The sequence below is a fragment of the Coccomyxa subellipsoidea genome (genome assembly GCF_000258705.1).
Source record: "Coccomyxa subellipsoidea C-169, whole genome shotgun sequence".
Taxonomy (NCBI): Eukaryota; Viridiplantae; Chlorophyta; class Trebouxiophyceae; family Coccomyxaceae; genus Coccomyxa; species Coccomyxa subellipsoidea.
Genome location: NW_005178025.1, coordinates 830,248 through 847,722, shown reverse-complemented (window position 1 = coordinate 847,722; position 17,475 = coordinate 830,248). Strand labels below are relative to the sequence as shown.

Here is a 17,475-nt window from a genome sequence, read left to right as displayed (position 1 = left end):
GAAACGATCTGAACGGAGATAAAGCGTGTCTTTTCGTTTAATGGCAGTTCGCGTGGCCTTGGTGAGCTCCAAAGCCTGTATCAAGCATTGCATCGCATGGGCTGATTGCCCAAGCCAACATGCATTATAGGAGATGTTGTGCACTTTCAAAGACGCCGTGTCCTCTTTATGACCTCATATTTGACCTTGGAGCATCGATCTGTATTGACGTCTGGAGTTGTGTTTCACAGAGGAGGCTGGTGTTTGGTGGAGCAGCCTTTGCTGCTGGCACTGCCCTTGCATACATCGATGACCCAGAGCAATTGCCTTTCGATCTCTCGCATGTGGCTCAGAAGGCACTTCAACAGCTGGATGCTGAAAGAGCCCACAACGTTGCCATCTGGGCTGCAGTGCATGGCCTGCTCCCCATAGAGAAGAGATCCGACCCGCCAATACTGCGCACTACCGTCTGGGGCAAGCACTTCTCAAATCCAATTGGTAAGGACCCTCCACAGTGTTGTATGTCCCGGCATGCTCATTGCGATGATGTTCCTCGTTCCAGGTGGGTGACTTGTGGATTTCAAGACTGGCTGCCCTTTGGCAGGTCTTGCAGCCGGCTTTGACAAGGATGCCCAAGCTTTGGAGGGTCTCCTGGGCCTTGGCTTTGGCTTTGTTGAGATTGGTGCGCCCTGCAAACTTCAAGCCTGCAAAAATGCACAAACTTTATCAAGCATCATCACGGCATGTTGTTCTCATGTGATCCTTGCGTTCGGTGATTGCAGGGTCTGTCACACCTCTGCCGCAGCCTGGCAACGACCAGCCGAGAGCTTTCAGGATACCAGAGCTCAAGTGAGAGCACCATGCACATCTGCTGTGCTCCCATGTCCCAGCAGCTCACACATTCATCCCCATCTGGACCTCATTGCAGCATTGGCACCACACCATATTTTGACTGCATCACGCATGCGTCTGCAGGGCTGTGATCAACCGCTACGGCTTCAACAGCCAGGGGTTGGATGTGGTGCGGGCAAACCTGATCGCCTACAGGAGGAGCCAGCTGCACCGGCCGGCAAATCAGCCAGGCCCCGGGCCCGGCCTGGTAGGTGTGAATCTGGGCAAGAACAAGCTGAGTGAGGATGCCGCTGCAGACTACTGCCTGGGTGTCTCCAAGCTGGCGCCCTATGCTGACTACCTGGTCATCAACGTCTCCTCGCCCAACACCCCTGGTGCTGCTTCCTATTTTTTCTCTCCCTTGCTCACATCAGCTCCATTCAATGTAAGAAGTATGCGCTGGGTAAGTATGCTGCACAGTGAGCGCACAGGACGATTACCACATGCGCACATGTCCATTTTAAGTAGTTGTTTTTTTTTGGCCAACACTATTCACTTTATTCAAAGGAAATAAAAATGGCTGTGACTGCCCAAATATGATATGAATGAAGGTGCGAGAAAATTGCCAGAAGAACTGCGATGACATGCACTGCAGCAAGCGCAAATTCACACTTCAGGGGTTGTCCTGCATGGAGGGTGAGGGCGGGTGTGGTGCAGGGCTGAGGGCGTTGCAGAGCAGGAAGGAGCTGGAGAAGCTGGTGAGGAAGGTGAAGGCCACGCGCGACGGCATGTCTTGGGGAGCCGCCGGCCCGCCGCCGCTGCTGGTCAAAATCGCGCCCGACATCACCGACGCTGATAAGTCCGACATCGCCGCGGTTGCCCTCAAGCTTGGCATCGACGGCCTCATTGTCAGCAACACCACCATCTGCAGGCCGCCTGCTGTGGCAGAGCACCCCGAGGGCAAGGAGGTGATCACACATGCTCTGATACTTGCTTCTGACATCATGGCTCAGTGAAGCTGGACATTGTGATGCACGTGATGGCAAGCCTTCTGGTTCCCAGTCTGCGCTGCATTGCTTTCCAGATATTGACAAAATTCTTTTTGTAGCTCTGCATGTCCCCTGAGACTTTGTGCTCAAATCAAGGGTGCGCTCGGCCAGCTGAGCAGCATAGCAGCTGTCAAGCTTGGGCGTGGAAGGATGGTGTAATCACTGTCTGGTGCTGATGCAAATAGTGAAGCACTGAGAATGCTGTGTCAGGCTGGAGGGCTAAGTGGCGCGCCGCTGAGGTTCATGTCCACGGAGGTGCTGAGGGACATGTACCGCCTCACAAAGGGCAAGCTGCCCATCATTGGCGTGGGCGGCGTCAGTTCGGGCGCAGACGCATATGCCAAGATCAGAGCAGGCGGGATTCACAGCCCCTTCTGCACTCCTGTTCCTGTGATTCTTCTTGTTGCTTGCAACATGCTTTTACTGCCTGTGGCTGCCCGTTCGACACCTGTACTGTGCTTCTTATGACAGCAGGGGAGGGGCTGAGTGTAATGGCTGGTGTTGGGTAAATCTTGTGTATCTTGGAATGAAAACGTGATGCTGCCTGCAGGTGCCAGTCTGGTGGAGCTGTATACTGGTCTGGTGTATGAGGGGCCTATACTGCTCAGACGTATGAAGCTGGAGCTGACAGCCTTGCTGCAGCGCGATGGGTTTGCGAGCGTGCATGATGCCATTGGCGCTGATCATGCCATTCCCAAGCGATGAGTCTGTGTTGGCTTGAGCAATTTGATGTGACACCATCACTAAATTCCAATGCTGCTGTCTGGGGAGTCCTTGACTCAAGCTCATGCAGCAGAATTTAACAGATTCGGGTGCATACCAGCAGTGCACCACTGGTAGGTTGTCAATGAAGGAATGAATCGTATGTGAACACCTGAATAACCATTAAGCCTAGAAGAACACACTAGCAACAACTTCCTGCAACGCATATGGTCAACTTGACGCATATCAAGGCCCAACATCGTCGCAAAGATATATACAACCCCCCTTCCGGACCCCCACCGGAGACAAAATCTCTACTAATGCATGGACGGATCCAGAGGTCTTGTCATAGTCATATCAATGGATTGCAATTGTGCTCATGCATCTAACATGCAAGCAATCAATCGTGAGGTCGGCTTGTAGCAATTGGCTGCCAAACACAAGCACAACATGAAATGCAGGGTATGAGATGTTCTAAATGCAATCCTAGCGAGCGCCAGGCGTGGGGGGCTTTGAGCCGCTGGCAGGCGCCGCCTTGCCTCTGCCGTGCCCCGTCACAAAGTATTGAAGCCTCTCCCTAATCGTGAAGCTCTGCTCTTCCTTGGGGTACTCCAGCTCGCCGGTCTGCAACAGCATGCACCAGCCGGTCAATACCTGTCTTTCCAATGACAACAACTTCAATGCACAGCCCAGCTCTCATGTACCCTTGTCCTTCAGGTACCCTCCAGTGATGGGATCAGCATGTAGCATGCGCATGAGCATACTAGAATATCCTACAGCGATCCAAAAACATAAAATACTCCCAGAAAAACTCCGGCAGATTCCAGGACGCCGGGACACCTGATAAGAGAGGTCAGGAACCTTGCCAGCAGGGCAGGAGAAGCTTGCAGCAGTCTGTCTGGGAACCTTCTTGCATGACATGTATTCCTCTGGTCGTTAGTTAGTAACAATTTGACCTCTAGATGGGGCACCAATTACAGCATGCACAGCAGGGACGAGTAAAACACAGGCCTGCCTCGGGCAAAGGGTCACCACAGACACTGGTATCCTGCATGTGGTCAGAGAGGGAGCTTGCCTTGCCGGAGTTCTTGGAGACCTCCCGGTAGACGAGCGCGGCGACGAGGGTGAGCAGAATGAGGGCGACGCCGAACGCGATGATCATGTAGATGAGCGCCGGCGTGAAGGGGCTGCCGTCCAGGCACCAGCGGGCCCACTGCATCTGGCACGGCAGGCTGGCCGCGGCCGTGGACGGCGCCACGACGGACACCGAGAGCAGCTTGATCGACCAGGACGACAGGCCGTGCTGCTGCAGGGAGATCTGCGCGTGCGTCACATGTTTCTATCAATTCATGCATGCTGGATGCAAGAAGTCGTTGCTCTGTGCCTGCATCTGCAGGTGCAGCTGTTTTGGACACTGGCACAAATAGTCTTGTATGTTGCACGCGTCGCATGAAACTGCGAGGCAGCCCTTTCTTCCTACATGGCGCTCGCACTGCGTTGTGTGTCTTCACTCATTTCAGCTTAATAATTGAGCGCCATTCCTGCCACATGCAAGGTGCGTATGCAGACAAACTGCAGATACAGGCTGCCACAAATCCTGGCCCTTGATGGACCCGCCAAATTCAAGCAAGGCCCGATCAACCATGGGCACAGTGCTTCAAATACATACCGCCCCCTCAAGCCGGGGCACATCACACAAGTACAGCCATCTGTGCCCATACTTGTGCAAAGGCAGGGAGGGCTTGCGCGGGGAGATAACCCTCAAACAAACCTCAGCGGTGCCGTCGAGTCGCTGGCTGCTGCAGAGGAGCATTGGTGGTGATGGGCTACTAAAAATGGCAGGTGCTACTGTGGAAGAGAGGTTTACCGCAATGGTGTCGTTGCTGACGATGTTGGAGATCTGCGCTGCAACGCCGGGGGCATTGGCCTCGGTGCCAGCATCCACCTCCATCACGATGTCGGCCACGTTTGACAGGGGAGTGCCATCCGCCTGCAAATAAACAGCACGCCATTTCAGGCCAATGACTCATTACAGCACAGGAGGAACCAGCACTAGACATGCATGCCAATGGGCTTCCTCCCAACCTCACAGGTCGTAGGAGTTCATGAGTGCAGAATGGCAAATAAGTCTGGCAGAAAGGATTAAATGATGACCATACCGAGGACGTGCGATAGGATCAGACCAAAGGGATAAATCAAAATGTGCTATAAGCATAGAAGGTGCTCAAGATAAACCGCCTCAGACACACAGGATGCACACTGGCTAAGCTTCACGGCAAAGAAACCCAGCTCCAACACAGGAGGAACAAAATCAAAACATGCATGTCAATGGGTCTCCTCCAACCGCACAAGTGTACGGTGGGAGCTCATGGCTGCTCAGATGGCATCTTGTTTTGCGGCCCATCTAATTTGTCGTGAAGTGGAAAGGAAGGCAGCACCTGGAGGCGGCGGCGGCGGAAGGTGTATGCGTCAGAGACCAGGACGACCCGGAACTGCTCCTGTGTCAAGTTGCGCGCCACGTCCGAAAAGACGTTGATGAGCCTCTGCTGGTTGGCGGGGCCGAACGGGGTCACGCCGGGGCCCGACACGCGCATGTGAGCCTGCACAGCACAGCAGTGCACACACTCTTAGGGCTTCATGTGATGAGCCCTGACTTGGCCTCAGACCTGCTCATAGTACCCTCAAGAAGGAGTTGAAGGTTGCAGCCTGGATCTGTCTGATTTGAGAGCCTGAGGGATGCCGCAACCTGGCATCCCTCTTGAATGACTCAAGACAGACAGCCGTTGTGCGCAACGGCATGCGCACAACGGCATTGAATCAAGATTGCTCTGCTGGATCTGCCCGTGGCCTTTTCAACACAGATGAATCATGTCATGTCACATGTCTATGGCTGCAGCCCGACACCCTCGGAATTATACTGCTGCATCACGGCTGGCGTGCCAGGAAAAGAATGGAAAGAAGTACAGGATGGAGTCAAGGGTGGGGATGTGGGGTCAGAGTGACGTACCGAGACAGCAGTCTTCCCTGCTTCAGGCAGGGTGTCCACAGCAGGGGTGGGGGAGGCGGCAGCGGCTGGGGAGTTGCTGAGGACAACTTTTGGGGTGGGAGGGGGGTTTGTGATGTTGGCCACCATCGTCTGGGCCTTGATGATGGTCTTCGCTGCCAGGGCAGCCCTCTGAGCGGGGGCCAAGGCTGTCATGTTGACAGCGCTCAGGTCGTCTGATGTGACGTTCTTCTTGGGGTAGATGCGCGGTGTGGGAATCTCCACCGGTGCTATGAATGGATCTGCATGACAGCAGGGAGGGCAAGCTTGAGTTCTCCAGAATCATGGCAGGATGGCTGGGTGGCTCAGTAGCCATAGGGACATCGAAGTCAACAGGGCGCCAGGAATTTTGAGCATTACTTATTCGTTCTTGGTATTCTATTACTACGAGTTCTACGGTTTTATTAGCAGCAGACGTCATGCTGGAGGCTTTGGACATACCTGCAGGTGGGGCTTTCCCAGCAACTGCAGTAAGGGCAGATACTAACAGTAGCAGCCCTGCCGCCATTGGGAATATTGATTTCCGTCTCCGGCGTGCATGGGAAGATGAAGCTGGGCTCCGGTCTTCCTGGGAAGCAGACCTTCCAGAACATCCTGCACCTGTTCACGCAGCATCGAGTGGCTTCAGACAAGGTGCAGCAGGATGTTTCAACCCGCTCTGCATGCCGATGGTATCCAAAGGTCTGTGATCGTCCTTTCAAACCCTCTTCAAGACTCAAAGAGGATCGCGCAGCTGCCTCGCCCAAGAATAGGAACTTCGCCTCGCCACAATCCTACAGCCGGTACAGCCACTCCCGAAACTTGATGCTTCGCCATAGTTAGTCATACTCCGCTTGAAGCATCCAGACCCTTAAGAAGGTCATTTGCAGCCTCCGGACGTCTTGGTAATGCACTCTTTGCAGCTCTGGCAGCACGTACTAGCGTGGAGGCTACCCATGGTTTCTCCGCTCAAAGCAAGCCCTTTGGATGCCATTCACTGCTGGAAACAATTCAGGATGTGTGGGAGAGAACCCAAGTGCAAAGCATGCCACATCCGTACCAGGTGAAGTTGCAGAGGAAACCATTGCAGTCCGAAGCTTGGCGGCAAGCGTGCTTCCAGGGCAGACCCGCCTTCTTATTCTTGGGATGATCTTGCAGTCTTCTTCCCTCGGTTTGTGAACGCTCTAAAAGCTGTCCGGAAGGTCCAGGTATTATTTCTGGCTGCCTGTCTCAGTTTTCGAGTTCCCGATGGTTGTCTTCATCAAATCGACCCCGTATACGAGGGTTATCCCTCGTCTGGAAAACCCTTTGAAGATGATGGATGGCGATAAGATCAGAATTTTGGAAGGAAGAGGGTGCGAAGACTCTAGTGATGATTGTGGACGCATGAAGAAAGTCTGATAATTATAAGGGAGCGTTCATAGACTGAACATTGACAATTAGCAAATTTTTGCAAGTATGAAAGTCTCGACTCTGCCACAAAGACAATCTACCTGCAGAACAAGTGCACCAATTTGCGGACCATTGAGACTCTCACACACCAACATCTTACAACTGGTAAGTCGCAGCTAAGTGCCACAAAATCTTCCAAGGGCTGTTTTTTTTTCCAGTTTGTGATAAACATATGTATGACTGCAGAGGCCAATTGTGCGGAGCAGAACGGAGGAGCGACCGTCACACGTCTTGCGTGCTGCTGCAGTGGTGCGTGACTCTGTCCTAGGTTCTAGTAGTGTGAGGCATGAGGGCACGTCAAGCTCGTGTAGATCACATACATCTGATCTGCTCCCCTTTCAAATGCAGGGAATCGAGAAGGAAGAGATGCTGGCGTCGACGCCCGACTCCTTGTTGCGCGAACGCACTTCAGAGAGCGAAGGGTGTGCTGACTCCCATGGTTGCATTGCTCTTCCTCTTAACACAACATTCCTTTTCAGCATAGTGTTATTATAGCATTATTCAGGGATCATGGGCACTGAGCACGTTCTTTGATGCAGGATCCGTGGCCGCTTTGAGCGGATCATCAGGGATGCTCAGACCAGAATATGCGCAGCAGTGGAGGAGGAAGATGGGGGTGGCACGTTCAGGGAAGATGCATGGGCCCGGCCAGGTGGAGGCGGTGGTGTGTCCAGGGTCATGCAGGTGCCCATCACTTCAACATTCATTCTCCTCGAAACGATCTTGTTTCATGAGCAACATTTCAGCCAAGAACGTGCAAGACAGGAAAGGCAGTGCAAGCGCCAAGAAGGGAGGAAGTGGCCTCGCGGTGTAAATGTGTGCATCAACAGTTGGAAAGGAATTGATGGTCACTCGACAGGATGCAATCTGCGCTTAAGGGCAAAGCATTGCACCATCTTGCATCTTCATTGTAGCCGCGGATTTCTTGCAGTGGCATCCCTGAGTCATGTTGTCTGTCTTCAGGGAGGAAAGACATGGGAAAAGGCGGGAGTGGGTGTGTCTGTGGTCTATGGGACCATGCCCCCAGAGGCTTACAGGGCTGCCAAAGGACACACATCCTCAAATGGAGCAAATGGAGCTTCAAATGGGGTATGTCACTGTCACTCAGAGATCACATCACTTGAGATTTCGAAACCGCCCTGATCAAACGACTTGTGTGAGACAAGTCAGCTTGAGAGATGCTTTGACAAGACTGACAGTGAGTGTCTGCTTGCAGGCCAGCGGCGGTGTTCCCTTCTTTGCAGCTGGCATCAGTTCTGTCATGCACCCACACAACCCCTTTGCGCCCACAATGCACTTCAACTACCGGTACTTTGAGACAGAGGTGAGTGACCGAATCAGAGGGTCAATGCGTGCATGCATGGTGTGATTGCAGGCGTGGAAGTGCCACGTGTGCCTATAGCTTCCCATCTTTCTGCCACAGCAATTCTGACATGTGCTGATGTGTGCACAGGAGTGGAATGGGATCCCCGGGCAGTGGTGGTTTGGAGGCGGCACTGACATCACACCATCATATGTCAATGAGGAGGACATGAAGCATTTCCACGGCACCTACAAGGTGTGCTTGTGAGCGTGATTGTGGGTCTTCAAGAGTCGTTCAAAAGTCCTGTAGGACTGTTGTGCAGTCACGGCTTTGTGAGCACTTGCCCTGTGAGTACATTGCCCTGTGAGGGGTCTTTTGTCAGGTCAGCTGGCTCTCTAGCTGACGGCTGGTGTGTCAGGAGATTGTTTCGAGGTGCAATACTGGGGACAAAGAGTGCATGCAGCGCAAGACAGGAGCACCTCAGTAGTGCGTGCAGAGTGACTAAGGAGCTTGGAGTGGTGTGCTGAGAAGTGCTGGTGACAAATGCAGCGCGTGTGTGACAACCACGACCCTGCTTACTACCCCAAGTTTAAGCAGTGGGCGGACGACTACTTCCTGTGCAAGCACCGCAATCAGCGGCGAGGCTTGGGCGGCATCTTCTTCGATGACCTCAACGACCGACCACAGGATGAGGTGAGACCCCCTTTGTATATGTCTCAACACAGAAGAGACTCTTAACGAGCTCAACTTGGTTTAGAGTGCCTTTAAATCTCTCCTTGCCTCCCCTGCCGAAGGAGTCTTTCCTGCAATGAGTGATAGTGGGGAGTGCCTATTTCGACAACAACACCTGCAGTGCCTGCACTGTGGGGATACTTGACTCCTCTGGCGCTCAGATACTGACCATACAGAATGGGGACTCTCCTACAAGCATGAGACATTGTACTGAGAAGTGACTGCTTGTGCTGCAGATCCTTGCATTCAGCACGGAGGCGCTGGGAGCCGTGATCGACTCCTACCTGCCCCTGGTGCAGAAGCACAAGAATGACGCCTTCACAGAGCAGCAGAAGGAGTGGCAGCAGATGCGTAGGGGGCTCTACGTGGAGTACAACCTTGTGTACGACCGCGGCACCACCTTTGGCCTCAAGACGGCTGGCAGAATAGAGTCCATCCTCATGAGCCTCCCCTTGACAGCCAGGTCAGTCTCCCTTGATTGGGCTGCTGCATGGTCTTGCACATTGCTATCTTCATATAAGAAGAAGTCTGGCACTGGCTCTTTATCCCTCTTTCTCTGGATTGCTGTTCTGCTGCAGCTTTGCTGTTGGTGTGATCCTGCCCTGAGATTGGTGGTGCGCAGTGAAGCGTCCAATATAAGCGGTGGCACTGATGTGACTGTGTGCAGGTGGGAGTACTGTCCGCCTGTCGACCCAACCAGCCCTGAGGCACAGCTGGTGGACGCATGCACAAACCCGCGTACCTGGGCTTGAAGCTGGCTGCCAGCCTGGCATGGGTGCGTTGCATGGCTGTAGCGCGTCCGGCCATGCAGCGGGTATTCAGCTGCCATGTGCAGCAAAGATTGTCACATCAGTGCTGAGTTGCACTCTCTATAAAGGTTTTCTACACGTCCGAACGATTGTGGTGCTCTAGATGATCTATATCTAAACATGATATACAGGGGGTCTTCGAGAATGTTGTCAAGTATTGAGGACTTGGTTGGCCCTCAGCATGGTTTGCATCCCATGACGTCATCTCATGGTTCATGCCTTGCAAAGAATTGCCATTGTGGCTCATGGGTACACCGGTGATCTTAATGCTGATTGTGCAATTTGCAATAAGGTTGAGCACACTAGCTAGCCTGATGATCATCATGGCGGTCATGGTCAGATTTCAATCGATGCCGCATGAATGCAATGACTGATCAGTGCAGGCTGCAACAGCTGTGACCACTAGTGGCGCTTCTCCTCGGCGGCAATTAATGCTTGTAAAGAACTAGTAGCAGGCACTGCAAAAGCAATCCGGGATCTGCTGTCAGCAAGGAACAGAGAGAGCACACAGCAATTGGCACCTCAGAACAGATTCTCACAAGCAAGTCTGGGTGCAGGGAAGCTGCCTAGCACCTTCCACTCAAAAGTCAAACGGATAAACGTCGATAATTCCCAAACAAACTCGACAGCTCCTCTTTGAATGATTGCTCAGAGATACCAAGGCCTTTGAGTCCGCTCCGATGCAAGCGTGTGATACTTGCTTCTAGACACTTGAAGAAATTACTGTTCTGGCAGACAAGTGAGGGTGGAAAGGACTGCTTCATACAAGGGATGAGAGGCGAGATATATAGGGATACATGATCACCCTTCAGCTCCCAGTGCAACATTTTTTTTGACAAAGTGTGCTTCCAGGACGAGTCACGTTGAAATCCAAGCATGGATGCCTCTGACGCACCATCCATCCGTGAACTTCGAAGGCCTCTGGTGGGACATTGCCTGAGTATCTCCTCCAAAATGTGAGAGATTTTTAATACATATAACAAGAAGTATACACAAGAGCATCCTAGTCACAAGAGCGGAGCGGTTTCTTGTGTTGCAGGCTCAATTGGGACGACGGCATTCTCCTGGGTTCCCACTGCCCCCCTTCCAACAAGAGAGGATAGGTGCTAGCAGAAGTAATAGTAATTGCGAGACACTCCCTGAGGAAGATGCCGAAGGGGCCGGTGAAGGGCCCATGGGAACAAAGGAGGTCCTTTTGCAGGTCTGGGGCTGTGTCACACTGCCCTTCAAGCAAAATGCTTGTGCAGAAATTATTGATGCTGCTTCAGCTTGTCCTTACTTAGCCTTCTATGTCCAGGGCTTCAATTGGGAGTGCGCCCAAAGAGCTTCACCTGCCTGGTATGCCGTGCTGGCTGGGCGTGCAGTGGAGATGCGAGCAGCTGGCATCACAGCCGTCTGGTTGCCCCCGCCCAGCGTTTCTGTCAGTGCAGAGGTGCTGCTGCAAGCTGCATTCGCTGCTGTCTCCTTGTCCCTCACTGCTGTCATGGTTGGACTCAAATTCCTGTATCATTTATGCAAGATTTACAGAGGAATTTTTTACGCTCACATGCTTTCTTGGCACTTGCAGGGGTACCTGCCGCGAGAGTACGAGTGCCTGGATTCCAAATATGGGAGCGAGGCAGAATTGCGCGCATGCATAAAGGCACTGCATGCGCATGGCGTGAAAGCGCTTGCCGACATTGTGCTCAATCACAGATGCGCTGGGAAGCAGGTGGGCTGCCTGCATGAATCATATCCTGGTGTAGCCAGAACACAAACGCGCTCTTCACGATTTGCGGTACGCAGCCTCATAGCATGAAATCTTGGAGGTGTTGACAAAGTGCATGGTTGGTACGCAGGATGACAAGGGGAGGTGGAACCAGTTCACGGGGAAGTACCCTTGGGATGAGTCCTGTGTCTGCAGTGATCACGAAGCCTATGGAGGCACGGGCAAAAAGAAGGAGGGTGCTCCCTTTGAAGCAGCACCCAACGTAGATCACACCAATGAGCGCGTCCGACAGGTGCTTTGCACCCAGCTGGACCATCGAGCCAGTCTTGCACATGACAAGCAATTTCAGACCATCCTGGTAGTTGAGCCGCTGTGAAATTGCTGTAGACTGCAAAAGGAGTTGTCCATTGAAGGACAAGAGAGTGTGTGCGCAGGACATCAAGGCCTGGCTGAGTTGGCTGAGGTCAGATGTGGGCTTTGACGGCTGGCGCTTTGACTTTGTGAAAGGCTACGGGGGGCACCACGTGAGGGAATACATCGAAGCCACCGATCCTGCTCTGGCGGTCGGAGAGTTCTGGGACGACTGCGCGTACACCGACAGCAAGATCGACTTTGATCAGGTGCGCACAAACCACTGCCCGCGCTCTGCAAATCCCGCCAATTATTGGAACACTTCCCTGCACCCCACCTGTTTGATTCATGCCTACCAGACGCACTGGGTAGATGTGTTCAGAGTTCTAGAGTCTCTCTGTCTGCTTATAAAGGTCTGTCTGTGCCCCATTGCATGCGAGGAATTCTACTGTGTTTCTGGCCATGTTTGAGGGTGCATGACTTCCATTGCTATCACCACTGCACACTAGCCTCACCCCAGTCCATTACAGTACAGAACCTGAAAGACTCCTCCTGGCTGCATGCAGGATGCACACCGGCAGCGCATAGTGGACTGGTGTGACGCGGCGGATGGCCGCGCGGCGGCGTTCGACTTCACAACGAAGGGCGTGCTGCAGGAGGCGGTGGCAAAGGGCGAGTACTGGCGCCTGCGCGACGGCGCCGGCCGGCCACCCGGCATGATCGGCTGGTGGCCGTCGCGCGCGGTCACCTTTGTGGAAAACCACGACACCGGATCCACGCAGGCCCACTGGCCCTTCCCCCAGCAAAGCCTCCACCAGGTGGGCCCTTCAGCTCCTTAAGCCTGGATCTTGCTGGTGTAGCTAGTATCACATTGTGGATTGTGCTGCACCCCACAAAGCATGTGCCATGGCGAGCATTGGGAGTCCCACCAGTTGACTGAGGTCCTATGGAAGTGTTTAGGCTCGCAGTATGGAAGTGGTCACTTTTTTCCTTCTCTTTCAATTTAAGATATGTAGAGGCATCAGGTGCCTGCATGCCTGGAGGTAAGATTGCTGGGCAGACAATTGCATGCGTGGCTGCAGGGGTACGCGTACATCCTGACGCACCCGGGCACGCCGTGCATCTTCTACGACCACCTGTGGACGGACGGCATGCTGAAGCCCAGCCTGTGGCGCCGGCTGCGCGCGCTGCTGGCGTCGCACACACTCCGGGACGGCGCGCAGCCGGGGGCGGCCAGCGCGCTGCGGCCGCTGCGCTCGGCCATCCTGCAGCTGCTCGCGCTGCGCCGCCGCGCCGGGCTGCACTGCGAGTCCCAGGTGCGCCCCATTCTTCCGTGCACTTGTTGACGTTCTGCACATTACACTAACTTTCAATCTGAAATGTGTTAGACCGCATTGGCCCGCAGTGCGAGTTGCGGGTGCTCCCCATTTTGCAATGCGCTAGGAGATTACAAGTTGCATCTAAATCTGTCCTGAGACCGCCAGATCGAACTGCCAATGGGCACTCCCAGCCTTTGCCATTCTGATGACGGCCGAAATTTGAGTGCATGCATGGCTTCAATCAAGCCTTGGTGACAAGGAATGGCTTGGGGTTGAAGAGCGAGGCATCAATGTTGCTCTGCGTGTGCACAGGTGGACGTCTGTGAGGCGAACAACGAGGTGTACGCGGCGCTGATAGACCGGAAGATCACAGTGAAGATCGGGTTGGGAAGCTGGGACCCAACGAAGGCCAGCGTGAGCGTGGGGCAGAAGGCCTGGCTGCTCGCGCTGGCGGGGCCTGGCTTTTCTGTTTGGGAGGCCCACTTCTGACTCATGCTCGAGATTTATTGAGCGAGTCAGAACATTCGATGTTAGGGGACCGCGGTGCGGTGGCTACTGGGTATGCAGCGAACAAGAGCTGCATTAGTGATCATGCCAAAGGGGCCTGCCCAGAAGGAGCTGGTCCCCTGGTGCACAAGGGAACATTGTATATTAGGGAGATTGGAATGGGTGCAAATGCACACTGATATCTCGGGTGTTTGTGTGCCCGGGGCAGCATGCTAGCCGCTAGCCGCGGCGGCTGCTGATCAGCGCGCTGCAGCCTAGCCTAGGCTGCCTAGGCCTGCAGCTGAGCTTCGAGCACTGTGGCCGGCCAGTGTGGGTGCATGCAGAGCAATTCCAGACTGCTTGCAGAGGCTTGACTTGTGATATATATTTAAAAATGATGTAACGCTGTGTTTCAGTATGCAAAGGTCAAGACATGCGTGGAAAATTCTTGGAAGTCAAAAGCAAAAAATTGTAGATACGCATCTGAGGAAGATAAGAAGAGGCGTGGCTTTGGCGCGTGATGACGGTGCCACGACGGTTTCACTGAGCAGGAGTGGGCGCACTTGTTCGATATCCAAGGTGTTCCTTGATTGCACGAATAAGCATTTCACAAATCTTCATTATATATCCCAGCTACACCGTAAGCTCAGCAATTGGAAATTCGTTCTGTCTGTCCAAAAGTCACCTATTAGAGACTGCTTGCGGACGTTTGGCGCCCTTCGTTGCTGCGTCAGACACAAATACGCGGCAACCCCCGGAATTTTCATCACCTTTGCAAAGATGCTATCTTCTCAATCAGCCGCATCGATGGACCAGGTCTGGTTTGCCGCAGCGCGACAGTGCAGCCTCCACACTTCAAATTGCTCTCTCCATCAGACCCACCAGAGAAGGAAGGGCAGCGGCAAGTTGATACAATCGAAAGCCAGGGCTAGCCATTCTGACGGTGCTACAGGAGAAAAGGTGCTGAGACTTATTTTGCTCTCGCGTTTGCAGGCCTCTGTAGTTTCTGCTTCTACCCCTTGATAGCATTCAAACAATTTGAAGGTTGCAATTTGCAATATTCAGCCAATTTACAATCATGATCTCGTGCAGGGCGAGCAATCTCACCAGGAAGTGGCAGAGGAGCTCCTCAACCTGGATCCTGTTGCCCAAGCAAGGTACCGACTCAGTGGACCTCATGAAGACGCCTGCTGACTTCACTCATTTTTTTAATTGCACATTTCAATGTGTAGACCTCCGTCAAACCTGAAAAAGGCCTTACATTTCTTGTTTCCCATGCACAGGCTGAAGCGTGTCGGAGAGGCGGCAGCCCTTGTGGCCAGCTTGCAGGTGCCTTTCAAGCTTGACTGTGCATCTGCTAATGTTTCCCCAGACATGCATAATATCTGTCCAGTGGAGTCTGGGCTGACTATCAGGCGTTGGCAATGCAGGCTCAGCAGGCAGCTCTTGAGAAGGAGATTGCACAGGCAGCACAGGCCTCAGCGGATGAGGCACGTCGATTGGAGGCCGATCAGGTGAGCTCCCAGGATCACACTGCATCGGGAGTAGGAAGTACCACACAAACACTGATAAGGAGACTCTCGTCAAGGAGCTAGGGTCTGGTCCTTACAGAGGCTGTAATTCCCAGAAGATAAGTAGATATCCTGTCTCAGAAAGTGCACCTTTTGTCAGATCCGGGCATGACTGCACTTAAGCATTAGAAAGAAATCCAACATGGCTTGCATGAGCCATGCACTGCACATCCCGGGGAGGACTGAAGTATTGGAAGCATCAAGCACCTGGTCGCCTGATTTCAGTGGCAAATCCGTCCACTTCTTAGTACGTATGTACGATCAGAGCGTTGACAGATGCACTGTCTTGTGCAGGCGCAGCGAGCTTCAGAGAGGGGGGCAGAGGCAGACGTCCTGGATGCAAAAAGGGCACTGCTTGAGGCTCAGCAGGAGCTTCAGAGCGCCAAAAGGGAGCGAGACGCACTCCTGACCAGCAGCAGCCAGGTGTGATTGGACCCTCCCCACCACTGTCGTAGAAAAATTCAGGTCCCGCTGGTCAGAATTTACCCCAAGTCTGACCCAGGAGAAGCTCCGTCTGTTGATCAGTGTGCAGCCACTTGTCAGATGGAGAAAAGCTGACCTCTTCAAAGCTGTGAATGATTCCCTTGCAGGAAGGAGGCGCTTCACATTGACAGTGACAGTGCCTTGTCTGTGTTGCAGCAACATGTCAGACGGAAGGAAGGGGTATTCTAATTAGCTGTCAAGAAGTAATTAATTGCAGAACCATGCGCATCACGATGAGCATGACGCTGTCTAGATGAAAGAATGGTGACCCTTCCTCACCTTTGAAGGACTGTTTCCCTGCAGAGGGTGGCGCATTGAAGTGATCATCGGTGTGACTTGCCTGTCTGGCAGGATCTGGAGCGGTTGGAGTCTGCAAAGGCGGGAGCAGTGGCGGCAATGGGGGGCCTGCTGGCCGCACTGCCCTACCTGGCGGTGCATGGGCAGAACCAGGCCAGCGCGGCGCTGTCGGCTGCGCAGGTGGTGGCCTCGTGCCTGCTCTTCGGCGTCACCTACCGCTATGTGCAGTCGGCGGCTGCGAACAACCCGCACCTCAAGGGCGGCTCCGTGGCTGCCTTTGGCCTGGTGCGTAGATTTGCCCCATTCTTTCTGTTTGTGGTCCTATGATTGAGCTCATTGAATGTATGCGACATGTGTTGCGTTGCAAGGTTGCTGTCTGTACCTTGCAGAATGGAGACTTGGTGGCGTGTGAATTTCTGCTGTTTTGGGGAGCTCGGCAGCTCTGGCAGCTAGTTTGGGATGTGAAGTTTCCGCGTGATGTGTCCAGGTGCGAGGGCTGGCGTATGCGGATGCAGCGCAGGTGGCTGCAAGCTCAGCCGGAGGCAGCCCTGTGGATGTAGCTGTGTTCGGCTCTTCTGCGCTGGCTGCTGGGGAGAGCATGCTCACCTTTGCCTTTGCGGCGGCTGCTGTGGAGGCCGCTGCCAGGTTGAAGATTGTTCGGCCCTTTGGATTTGCTCTTCTTGAAGACAAGGAGCAGTGATGAGTATTTGAAGGTCTTTCATTGCCTTTGATGTTTTCGCTTGAAGTGTGTGATATTGTTGAGTATGAGAGGTGGGATAAGGAGTTTTTGAAGGGTACACATTGCTCCGGAGGTGACAATTTTGCAGTAACTCGGTGAAGGACGAGGGGCATGCGCATGAGACTGAGTATCCTTTTGAGTGTGTATCTCCAGCTTTCTCCCATATTCGGTCAATTCTCTGCACTCCCTTTGGAGGACTTACTTGTGCAGGCAGTCCCACTTGAAGCATCTCTATTGCATATTTACTCCACATTGATATGTCCGTGAGGCGTTGAGCTCTCAGAACAGATGCGCTCTCCAGTTGTGCCAGTTTTGCCAGTGTGAGCAGAACAGGAGATACATTGATGTCAATGCTGGCTTTTGTTGTGAGGGCTATGTGCACAGTTTGGCAGTCAATTACAGGATGGTGTTGCTACCGAAACATATACTTTTTTGTTGGCCTGAGAGCAAGGTCTGTGGTAATCGCTTGACTCGTGCCTGCAGCTGCATATGCATATGTACATTGTCTGTCACTCAGAGAAGATGTGATCCAAAATGAGCAGTTCAATGAGGACAGTGTGCTCAATTGCTGCACTCCCCAGGACAACTAGCATTTAATGTGAAGCAACAGCTTATTCGGTCATCAAGTAAACCCTCAAGCTT

At 53.3% G+C, this 17,475-nt stretch overlaps 5 protein-coding genes across 5 annotated transcripts; 4 read left to right on the top strand and 1 right to left on the bottom strand.

Annotated features, from left to right (window-relative positions):
- Window positions 1-40: 40 nt before the first annotated feature.
- COCSUDRAFT_54582 (dihydropryrimidine dehydrogenase) lies at window positions 41-2,809 on the top strand (the record flags this gene model as incomplete). The annotated part of the gene is made up of 8 exons (XM_005644171.1): window positions 41-61; window positions 348-477; window positions 584-661; window positions 762-828; window positions 955-1,205; window positions 1,528-1,778; window positions 2,070-2,214; window positions 2,410-2,809. 8 exons carry the CDS (start codon window positions 41-43, stop codon window positions 2,562-2,564), a joined length of 1,098 nt encoding a protein of 365 aa, XP_005644228.1. The 3' UTR covers window positions 2,565-2,809.
- Window positions 2,810-3,047: 238 nt separating this feature from the next.
- Window positions 3,048-6,112, bottom strand: COCSUDRAFT_44521 (hypothetical protein; the record flags this gene model as incomplete). Its single annotated transcript, XM_005644170.1, has 6 exons — window positions 3,048-3,185; window positions 3,658-3,879; window positions 4,429-4,551; window positions 5,000-5,161; window positions 5,569-5,846; window positions 6,046-6,112. The coding sequence occupies 6 exons, from the start codon at window positions 6,110-6,112 to the stop codon at window positions 3,048-3,050; spliced, it is 990 nt and encodes a 329-aa protein (XP_005644227.1).
- A 1,265-nt stretch (window positions 6,113-7,377) lies between these two features.
- On the top strand, window positions 7,378-9,822 carry COCSUDRAFT_38117 (coproporphyrinogen oxidase; the record flags this gene model as incomplete). Its single annotated transcript, XM_005644169.1, has 8 exons — window positions 7,378-7,403; window positions 7,575-7,719; window positions 7,999-8,124; window positions 8,252-8,359; window positions 8,489-8,593; window positions 8,888-9,031; window positions 9,307-9,533; window positions 9,738-9,822. The coding sequence occupies 8 exons, from the start codon at window positions 7,378-7,380 to the stop codon at window positions 9,820-9,822; spliced, it is 966 nt and encodes a 321-aa protein (XP_005644226.1).
- A 1,231-nt stretch (window positions 9,823-11,053) lies between these two features.
- COCSUDRAFT_19451 (alpha-amylase) lies at window positions 11,054-13,746 on the top strand (the record flags this gene model as incomplete). The annotated part of the gene is made up of 8 exons (XM_005644168.1): window positions 11,054-11,311; window positions 11,447-11,590; window positions 11,718-11,879; window positions 12,022-12,207; window positions 12,505-12,756; window positions 13,021-13,076; window positions 13,176-13,254; window positions 13,570-13,746. 8 exons carry the CDS (start codon window positions 11,054-11,056, stop codon window positions 13,744-13,746), a joined length of 1,314 nt encoding a protein of 437 aa, XP_005644225.1.
- Window positions 13,747-14,550: 804 nt separating this feature from the next.
- On the top strand, window positions 14,551-16,794 carry COCSUDRAFT_58419 (hypothetical protein; the record flags this gene model as incomplete). Its single annotated transcript, XM_005644167.1, has 7 exons — window positions 14,551-14,559; window positions 14,836-14,900; window positions 15,027-15,072; window positions 15,174-15,257; window positions 15,609-15,737; window positions 16,149-16,379; window positions 16,582-16,794. The coding sequence occupies 7 exons, from the start codon at window positions 14,551-14,553 to the stop codon at window positions 16,792-16,794; spliced, it is 777 nt and encodes a 258-aa protein (XP_005644224.1).
- Between the last annotated feature and the right edge of the window lie 681 nt (window positions 16,795-17,475).